The sequence below is a fragment of the Triticum urartu genome, chromosome 6 (genome assembly GCF_003073215.2).
Source record: "Triticum urartu cultivar G1812 chromosome 6, Tu2.1, whole genome shotgun sequence".
NCBI lineage: Eukaryota > Viridiplantae > Streptophyta > Magnoliopsida > Poales > Poaceae > Triticum > Triticum urartu.
In genome coordinates, this window is record NC_053027.1 from 51,388,739 (window position 1) to 51,399,688 (window position 10,950).

The window sequence follows — 10,950 nt, forward strand, 5'->3', positions numbered from 1 at the left end:
AAAATAAAGACCATGCGTAAGTACTTTTCTGAAAACTTGTTTCATTTGAAGGCTTACTTTTGTTAGTCAGAGTTCACTTAATTTATGCAGATAATTGTGCCCCGACTTTTCTATGGCTTCTAGTACAAGAAAGGAATATAATCGATAAATGCTTCCACTGTCTAAAAAGAGAAGGGAATCATTATCCGAAAAAGAGAAAGGAATAAAGACCCTAGCTTGCAACACCTGCTAGGTATCTCGATGATATCTGAGCACATGTATATAATGATGACACGGATGAAATCATCCCACCTATAACATTCAATAGATATGATCATACGATAGGCACACATATATCCAGTTAAAGGCGGTGCATGTGAGCTGGGTGCTCAATACGGAATTACTGGAGTATTCAGTGTCTCAGCCAACAGGTATGCCTTGATACACCAATTCCAATTTTCACATATATTATATATTGCTAGGTTTTTGCTGAGCATCATGTAATTAGAGGCTATGTTTGCATTGCAAGGTCATGCTGATACTACTAAATTAAGGCGCCGTTTGGATTAAGAGGTAGATAGGAAGAGTAGAAATGTGGGATTGGGATATATCCGTTCAACTGCATATATGTATGTCCAAACAGCTCCTAAAAATACTGCGAGAATTTCCCAGAAAAATAAATTTTGGATAAAAATCTAAAAAATATGCTAGATGGAAGACATCATCTACCTACCTACCCACATCATGCATATGGCACGGTCAACATACTTAATATGTAGTTTGACGAAAGTACTTTAGTCATGAGTCATGAATTCTCTGCTATCTGATGTTATTTTTCTTGCTTAATTAGTCTAGCTAGCTAGATGCAGAACATACCCTGATTGCATCTAATTATCAGAAACCGCTGATGTCCATGCAGTTGCAAATCAAGAGAGAACCGGCTACCTAGGATTGCCAAGAGTACGTAAGTCGATCCATGGCAGAAGCTTCAAAGTTCATTACCATTATGCAACTATTCAGCGACTGGGAAATCCATGTATTGATTCTCTTGAGCTTTTGCCTGCAACTATTCCTCTTCTTCTCCGGCAGCCTTCGGCGCCGCCACGACCATAGGCTGCTTAGGATCATGACATGGTTGTCTTACCTATCAGCTGATTTCACTGCAGCATATGCTCTGGGCCTTCTTTCACGCGAGGTTGCTACCACTTCCACCACAGACAACAATGATGATCATCATAAATCAATGCCCAGTGAAACCCCTCATCAGCTCATGGTATTGTGGGCACCATTCCTTCTTATCCATCTTGGAGGACAGGACACTGTGACTGCTTTTTCATTGGAGGACAATGAGCTGTGGTTGAGGCACCTGCTGATGCTGCTAGGCCAAGCATGCCTAGTTGTCTATGTGCTGTGGAAATGGGTAACATTGTCATACTACCAACTTTTAATCTCGGCTGCATTGTTGTTCGTTGATGGGATCATCAAGTATGGGGAGAGGATTTGGGCACTCAAGTTGGGGAGCCAGGAAGGCCTCAGGAGTTCCACTAGCACAGAAGCTAAGAAAGCATCCCTTCAATTTGGACTAGGATTCAGTAATGAAAGAAAAGAGCAGACCTATCAAGAAATTGTTAGGTATGCTCTTCTCAGGGAGCGAGGCGTGCGGGATATATTCGCTGGACGGAAACTCTTCGACATGGACGATTTAACTCGCGAGTACTTTCTGTATCAATACGATCGGGAGGTTCCGAGAGGGGATGCACAACTGAATTTCAAAAGGGCGGAGATCGAGCTTAGCATAATGTATGACAGCCTCTACACAAAATCTCGGGTGATTCAAACAAGGTCTGGCGCCATCCTTCGGTGTGTCTCCTTCGCCTCCATAGTGATTGCCTTTGTGCTCTATGTCAAGATGATGGTGAGTAGTAGTGCCTATGCTGAGCAAACAACATCAGTATACAACAATGTCGACTACAGAAGAAGTAGAGTTGATGCTGCCATCACCTACATATTATTCATTGGAGCAGTTTGCTTGGAAGCTTGCTCATTCTTCGTTGTGATGATCATGTCACCATTGGAGTGGCCATTGTTGGAAGCTCGAGCTGGATGGTGTCGTGTGCTGCTCACTCGAGTGGCCTGGCCTATGTTCATGAGGATCCAACCAGAGACCAAGCCATGGTGGTCAAACTCAATGGGACAGTACAACTTCTTGAGCTCCTGCTGCAACAAAAGCAGAAGCACGGACAGAAGGTGGAGTAGCACTGTCATCATGTCAAAGATGGCAGGCGTATTTGGAGCTAGTGAACTGTGGAACAAGATAAGAAACACCAAGCATGCCCACATCACAAGGGAGATGAAGGAGCTTATCCATGAAACAATAGGTCATGACAGGGGGTGGCTTCCTGAGCGCATCTGCGTTCCAAGTGCTTATAGATCACTACTTGTCCTCCCCTTCGAGAAGGCCTTGCTATCGCTACACATTTGGACAGATGTGGTGATGCACAAGGTGGCGAAGTCGATGATGGTGAGCAGCAGTGGTCGGCTCCCGATTGACCTGGCCGTCCAAGAGCAAGACCAAGAGGCAGCACAGCGGTGGCGGCGTCTTATGGATAACTGCAAGAGGCTATCTGAGTACATGTTGTACCTGCTGCTGGCGCAACCTGCCATGCTACCCGTGAGCAGCAACGTGCAGGATTTTATGGTAGCAGCGGCTGCCTCAGACTGGTCCAGGGGTGCCTCCTCCTCCAACAGCAAGGTGCAGGATTTTATGGTAGCAGCCGATGTTGCCTCCAGAAAGGAGAATTTTCTTGAGTGGTTGGCTTCAGAATATGAGGGTCCTGGTCTGGGCTTCTGGAAGGAGCAAACGGTGGTGCTAGAAAATCAACAGGGCATCAATGCCGAGCTGGCGATACTAGAGAAGGTGTGGGTGCGGATGCTCGTCTATGCAGCTGGAAAGTCCCGCCCGGAAGAGCATGCCCGACGCCTGAGCACCGGGGGAGAGCTCATTACTTTCGTTTGGCTGCTGATGGCGCATCGGCGTACTGGTGACGTGGAGCGCAGTATCAGCCTTATCAAAGATGATTTCAGCGCAGGACATCTTTTTGAGCTAACTACTGCTAGCATACCATACTGTAGGCAAATTGATATGGAGGAGTCCATTACTACTTGACTTAATTGATTGCTTCCATGCTGGTGTGGTGTGGTGGGTAAACTCAGTCTATTTTATCTGATATTTGTTCATCAATTTTGTATTGTATCTCTGGTTATAAAAACGATTACCTTTACCATTTCTTGTTTAAATGCATGCCAGCATGTATGATTGATTTGTGCATTGAGATCACGGCGCATTCACACTGAGCTAGTTTTGCTCCAACAGGAGATTCAAGGAGTGGTCTGAACAATATTGATGCACTGCACATCTATTTCAGCACAGACTCCGGTCGTCAGTTATGGAGACATTGCTATATGTGCAAAGGGTAGTCATGACATTGCTTGCTTCATCATCGCAATAGCAACTGTCCATGGTGAGGTTAATGCCCTGTACTACGGTCTGCAGTAAATAAATAAATGCCCAGAAATATCAGTAGTCGGTTCTTTCAGGCCTGGTCCATTGAGGGGGTGGGGAGGTGGTGCTCGAACTGATCAGGCGGGGGGTTATCTTCCTACTCTCCCTTCCTTGTATGATCTTTAATTCATGATGTTTTTTTTTTGGCTTGGCTAGCTAGCTGCTCAACTTGTATTGTGCCCGTGATGATGTAATAATAGGCTAGTTGCTTATATGTATTAACAAGAAGTTGTTCGATCTTCTTTACATTTATGCCTGCTACTGCTAGCTAGCTGTTTACTTATCCTTATCAAGGCCACAAGTTTTTATATATGTTGCTGAATCTTATAAGCTTGCATTGTTCTTACATGCAACTTAATTATAGCTTCAGGCTTTAATCTGATTCGCGGTTGTGTTTTGAACAATTTATACCTAGTCATTGGGCAAGCTAGGTTCTTTTTCCCAACGGATGTAATAAGAGCCTTTTGATGTATTCTTGGACAGGGAGATGTCAGTATTACTGTTGTTGGATAGGAAGACGTCAGTGCTGGACTGCTGCATGTACGACCAGCTGTTGGAACAAATATGGAGCGAAAAATTGCCAAGGAAAATATGCATGTTCCTTTGGAGATTAGGATAGCCTTTCCACTTCCCAACCTAAAGTGCAGAGGAATTGATATGGATAGACTTGACGAGAGCGACAGTCATATCTTCCTAAAATGCAAATATACGAAAACAACGTGGAGAGAAACCAACCTGGTGCTTGTCAGTGACATCTTACTTGGCTGTGTTGGTGTTGCCGTAAGGATTTGATTTCCGAGCATAAGCTGCATGTTTCTCCTTTACAGACTGTTCACAAAACCGCTGGGTTGCTCTTGCAGTGGCTGCCTTTCTTATACAGGCAAAGCGTAAAGACACGCTGATAGTGTTGAAAGGAAAGCTTCAGTCTTTATGTTTTCTGAGTCTTTGTTGCGCCTGCGTGCGCCAGAGGCGGATGCTTGATGCAAGTGTGCCTGGGAACGCTGTATGTGTCTTGGATGTTTGGTTGTCTCGGGCCTTCATTGGTCTGTACGTGCTTTGGGAATTGTGGATTCTTTGCTGCAGCCAGAGGCCAATGTTGTATTTCCGTTATTCAGTTATAATGGAAAGGGGCAATGCCCGGTTCAAAAAAAAAAAAAGCCAGAGGCCAATGTCTCCTTGCACTCCGTTCCCCTTATATGAAATCTTTGGAAGTCGCGCAATGCTGTCGTTGCTGGAGTGCCTGTCTCCTCTGCCTGCTGCGGTCTCCACTTCAGCCCTGCGCTAGGTAACCGAGTTTACTAATCACCTTTTTATCGAGCATAATAGTAGTTCTTTTGCCCTTGTACATAGGAGTATAATACAATGTGTATATCTTTTGCAGGAGCAGGCAAACTGGTGTCATGTGTACCGATCACTGGCCTAAGCCATCTGAAGATTTCCTGAAGATCAACATCAATGGCTCCTGCCAGGAGACAAGTACAGGGGGAGGCAAAATTTCGTGTTTTGACCCTTCTCGCATACAAATTCAGGATCTGACCCCGGTTGGGAATTTTTTCGGGATTTGACCCTTTTTCTTACCGCCAGGGGTGCTGGCGGTAGGGTTAGACATCCTACCGCCAGGGATCGGGTACTAATCCACGTCAGCACGTGGAGACGACCGCCGTCCCTCTTCGTTGCACCCTACCGCCAGGGGTGCTGGCGGTACACCCTTGGCGGTAGGGTGCGAGCAGTTATTTCGCCCGACCCTGCGCCCCTGCCCATCTCCCCACCCCTCCCCCTTCCCGGTCGGCAGTTTCTTCTTTTTTTTCCCTCGCCCCTTTCTCCCTCTTTCATCTCCTCCACTCTCCCCCTCGGATCTTCACCGTTTCTTCATCGTTTTTGCGGATCGAGATGGCCCCAAAGAGAGAAACGTAAGCTCCTCTGATCCCTCCAAGTAGTTTTTGCAAACTTGCTTTCGATTCGACGCATTATTTGCTTGGAATCCCTCATATTTTTGAACTTAGATTGGAATTTTTTTCACCTAGGATTGTTTTAGTTTGATTGTAGTTCCAGTTCTTAGTTCTTTAGTAACTAGTGGTATTGAATATGAACTCTAATCAATAGTTCATATGTTAGTGTGAAGATGAACCCTAGTTCATAATTTTTTTTTGTTAAAAAAATTATGATGTAATGCATGTGGGAGGACTTGTTTTGTTTTATGATGCATGTTGGTATGATGATATGAAGATGTTGTTTGGAGAAAATACATTCAAGATGAACTCTATTTAAAAAAATGCTAAAAATGATGATATGATGCATGTTGGAGGATTTTATTTTGATATGATGCATGCCGATATGATGTGATCCATCATGTGTAGTAGATGTTGTTGGAGGAATATGCATGTTGGAAGATGAACCCTAGTTCATGTAACTAAGAAATTTCATTTTTTGTTTATGTATGCTTATGCTTATGATGCTTTTGTTTATGAAATTTTATTAAGGCGGGCACCTCTTGCGGACAACATCGGCCCACGGTACTCCATGCTTGACTATGCATTTGACAAGGGTCGTTGTGCCCATTTCATAGAGAACGGAGTGGTAAGTAATATGAAGGAAATATTGATCAAAGTTTTCTGATTGACAGATGCTCCAGCCACTGCGCATGAGGAGTCATGGGGTTGCCGGGAATATGGACTACGATGAGCGCTACGCGCCGTACTTCAAGAGAGCCTGACTGTTGGGTTTCGTGTTGCAGTTCAAGCATCAGCCGCCGGCGCTTGTCCGCGCAGCTCTGGCAGCTTTGATTGACCAGTGGGGACCGGAGACCCATTCTTTCCATCTGCCATGCGGGGAGATGACGGTGACCCTCGAGGATTGGTCGATGATTACTGCCATGCCGATCGAGGGTCAAGCACTCACCGGGCGAGTGGAAAGGACCAACTGGTAGCAGAGGGTTACCACCCTCACCGGCGACTGCCCCGGTGCTAAAGGTAACCGTACATCCGGTGTATCGTTACCCTGGCTCTCGGAGCACCGGAATACATGCTCCGAAGACGCCGATGAGGCGACTGTGGAGTGGTACGCGAGGGCCTACCTGTGGTATCTTCTCACGGAGGTCGTGTTTCCAGACCGCTTGGGGAACTCTGCCAACTGGTCGTATCTGTTATTCCTAGCCGACTGGGATGCAGGGTACAGATGGGGGACCGCATCTCTCGCCTACCTATACCGTTTGGTAAGAGAGTATCTCATTGCCTATCTACGAAAGTATGTCCATGACATTTTGTTATATCTGATCCTCATTTGATGTTTTGCAGCTTGACGATGCAACCAAGAGGACAGGAGACAAGTCTAATATGGGTGGCTTTGTCTGGGCCCTCTCCATTTGGATGTGGGAGCGGCTGCCGGTGGGGCGTCCGAGGAAGATGCCAAGACGCCCATGGGGTGCCTATAGCAAAGACGGCGACGAGACTCAACACCCCACCATAGCTTACGAGTGGGACGTTGTCAAACTCTACATGGGCCTAAACAAAACTTCGTATAAGACCTACACCAACGAGTTGGACGCTTTGACGCATACGCAGGTATATGAACTCGCTCACCACCTTTCTCTTTGATTCCACTTTTGACCGAGAGTGGGAACTTACCAATGTACATGTAATAGGTAAACTGGTGGTCGTATCATGACCGAGAGTGGGACTTCGATCTGAACGTGATGTGCGATGCGGATAGTGGTCTTTGGCGGTGCATCATGTGCATGATTTGTGTGTATGCCGTCGAGTGGCACTTGCCACAACGAGTGGCCACGCAGTTTGGGATGTATCAGCATACCCCACCGGGCCCGCCGACCGACACCGACGGCCAAGCGCTCCACATGTGAGCGCGCTTGTTCTTCATGCCCATGATTTCATTGCGTTTGACTTTATTATGATGTTTCTTGTGGTCTATGCCTTGCAGGATGAGCCGGTAGAAGAATCAGTCGATCACAGAATGGGGAGAGGAGCATAAAATCTGAGAACAAAGTGAGGGGGACGATGAAGGTACAATTTCAGCCTCCTCGGAACAGATGCATCTTGTTCACTTGCAATCATAAATCTGATACTTATTATGCCCTTGTTTCATTGTGAGTGCAGAAGTTGGTGAAGCGTTGTCGCAAGCTGGTAGGCCTGCTTGGGTGTGCTGGAGCTGGGTCGGTTGAAGCTTATCATCCTGCAACCACACAGGGTCACATCGGCTCATCGAGCCATGTTCCCTCGTCCTCTAGGTTGGTTGCGGAGGAGGAGGAGGAGGAGGAGGATGAGGAGGCCACACATGAAGAAGGGGAGGAGTAGTAGTATCATGAGGACGAGGAGGATGAGAGCAATGGGGAGGAGTACGATGAAGATTATGGACCTCCACCAACTCAATCATCTGAACCATCTTAGCTGCCGAAGAGGAATCCAAAGAAGAAGAATTTGCTGAGTCCGGACCCTTTCCAGAGACCGGTTACTCGATGGCCCAAGAAGAAGACTGAAGAGACTCATTCAAAGAGGAACGAGGACCGTACCTCCAAGAGAAGCAGGAGCAAGTAATTCCGCTCTTGAATACTTGGCTCTTGTAGTGTCTAGTGGTTGTGAAACTACGTGGAACTATGTGTTTGCTATTTGTGAAACTATCACTAATGCAGGATGCTGCTAACGCGACACTACGATTAGAGAACCTTTGATGAAACTGTGTGCGATGCATTAATCGCAAATGGTGATGTAAAAAACCGTCAAAAAGGTGCAAAACGTTTGCGATGGATGATACATCAAACACGGTTCAGATTTTAGTTGCATGTGCGATGAGGGCATACGGTTGATCTGTACAGAACAACAGAAACGGGAAGCCAGGTCAAGGTGTGTGCGATATACGACATACAGTTCACTCTGATGAACCGTTTGCGATGATTGAGGTGAACACAAACGGTTCGGCGTAACAAGATGTGTGTGATACCTGACAAACAGGTCGGTAATCAGAATTGTGTGCGATCATTATAGACAACCCATACGGTCTTTTTTGTGAATTGGGTGCTTGTTAGGGCACACAGTTCAACAAACCAACCTGTGGGCGATAATGTAGAAGATCTCTGTCGAATACATATTACTAACCGTCTGCGATGAGATTGACATGATAAACAGAGATATATGCAGTATGCTTAATTTAGTCCTTCTACTTCTTCCTGTTGGATGGCTTCGCGACATCGTCTTGGTGAGGACGCTTCTTGCCGTTGACCGTTGGCTTTTCATCACCGCCGCCGTCGTCATCGTCGTTCCTGTCGTCATCGTCCTCCTCCTCATTCGACCATTCCTCCTCGTCATCATCGTCGTCCTCTTCTTCGTCCTCCGACGGCTCCTCGTCCGTCTGGTTGTTGTCTGACGACTCCGGAGGTGGCGTCCCTTCCATGAACCGGATAAAATCAAGGTCTGGGCTCGATGCCGGACTCATGGAAGACGAGCGGGATGATTCCGATGTTGACCTATCATCAGGCGCCAGACTGCTGGCCGAACTGTCGTCCTCGCTGTTGCTCGACATGGCTGCAGAGTGTGTGCTAGTGTGTAGCGCGGCCTGCCGGGAATGATGAAGATGGTGGACACTTAAGCAGGGTATGCAGAGAAGAGGAACTGCCAATTGAAGCGAGGATTGAAGCGTGGTTTGACGTATTATCTAACCGTTGATATAATCAACCGCGATTATTTGTATCCAGTCGCTCCAAATTCCCGGGGTTGCGTAGGACTCCTATTGGCTATTTGGCCGGTTTCCTTTTTTAGGACAAAACACAAGGAAAGAGTTTTGGGATTATGCACCGGTACCGGTACGAACGGAGTAGGAAAATTGGCAAGCAATACATTGAGCTCTTTTATTGATAAATCCAGTAATAATCAAACTAGAAAGGAAAAGAAAAAAGACAAAGAAAAATATCTGCATGAATCTTCGCGTAACATCAATGGCATAGGACCTAGATGTGCATTACTTAGAGCACATCTAGATGTACTTTAGCAATACTGTCAAACAGAACTCCTAATCATCATTGCAAACAACGCATAGAACATGGCTAATGCGACAACCACAACTGCACATGCTAGTTCCTTCCTGTCTCTTGCTTTCATCTGTTGCCTGTGATTGATTCTTTCTTGCTTCATCGTACTGATTGTACATTCCAGATCAGCCAGTTTCTTCTTCAGCTTTACGTTATCTTCTGCGAGCTTGGTGATAACACTCCGAGCCCTGCCATGTCATTCTTCATCCAGCCAGCTAACAAAGGCACAAGCCTCATATCCTTGCCAATGTTAAATAGTATTCTGGATGAGAGTGGCATTAACTGAAGTAAAATGATGAACTTAATTAGCACTAACCTCTAAGGGTCGACTGAGAAACCGCCTGCCAATCTCCAATCCCTCCGTGCATACACGTCGAGCGGGAGTGTGCCCGTGCACACAACTCAGATTTTGGTACTTCTCGGTGGCGCAAAACTCGGAGTCGAACTCGTGTTGTGGGAGTCTAGATTAAAGCTCCGGATCCAGCGGCAGATCGCTTTCCTGGGGGGGGGGTCATTCAGGACGGATTCAGCAAGGAGCTATAAAAAAGATCGGGATAGATTGGAACCTGACAGGACGATTCGGATCTGTAGTACACTTGCCTTCTGATGACCTTAGGAAAGTTCTCGGCGGCAACTGCTGTCATGGCGGCGATACGAGCAGGAGCAGCCGCACCGAAACCATCAGCACCACTCGTCCGCATTCCCCCAATGTCAGTGCCATGCGAGGGAATTTGGAGGCTATGTAGGGATTTGGGGGGAAATGGGGAAACTGTGGAGATAAGCTAACGGTCGGGAACTACTAATGATACTATATAGATGTTGTATACGGCACACCGTTTGTACATGTCGTTTGTGTTAGGTATTACAACGTCACACATGATTTCCGCACCAAACCGTGTGAGAAGACAACGTAGGTTAGACACGGTTGCCGTCACATAACCATATGTGATGTACTACCCTGTCCATATAATTGAGTTACGGTGAGATACCGTGTAAACAGCCGCTTTGCATATAGTGATGGCGGCGGCGGCCTAGGCAGTGGCTACCGGAGAAGAGGTCAATCCTCGGTCTATGGGCGGTGGTGGCATCATAGGAGGTAAATCCTCGGTCTGCAGCGGGAGATAGGAGGAGCTCAACCATCGAGGTCGGTGGCAGCGTGATTCGAGCACATCCATCACGGTCGATGGCGGGATAGTGGAGGTCGAACTTCAAGCGGCAGCCGCACTAAGCTTTGCTCCTCGACCCTGCTGTCTCAGCATGCCGCCGCATCGCGCTTGTCTGTCTGCTGGGTGGAGGTCGCCGCGCGGCTAATTAATTAAGGTATTCTTTTCGTGAGTGGCTTAATTAAGGTATTCAATTCCTAAGTGTAGTGTTG

The 10,950-nt window shown here is 46.8% G+C and overlaps 1 protein-coding gene across 1 annotated transcript; it reads left to right on the top strand.

Moving 5' to 3' along the window:
• The first annotated feature begins 404 nt into the window (after positions 1 to 404).
• LOC125513731 lies at positions 405 to 3,995 on the top strand. The gene is made up of 4 exons (XM_048678908.1): positions 405 to 410; positions 899 to 943; positions 1,146 to 3,178; positions 3,353 to 3,995. The coding sequence occupies exon 3, from the start codon at positions 1,223 to 1,225 to the stop codon at positions 3,143 to 3,145; it is 1,923 nt and encodes a 640-aa protein (XP_048534865.1). The 5' UTR covers positions 405 to 410; positions 899 to 943; positions 1,146 to 1,222; the 3' UTR covers positions 3,146 to 3,178; positions 3,353 to 3,995.
• Positions 3,996 to 10,950: the final 6,955 nt, after the last annotated feature.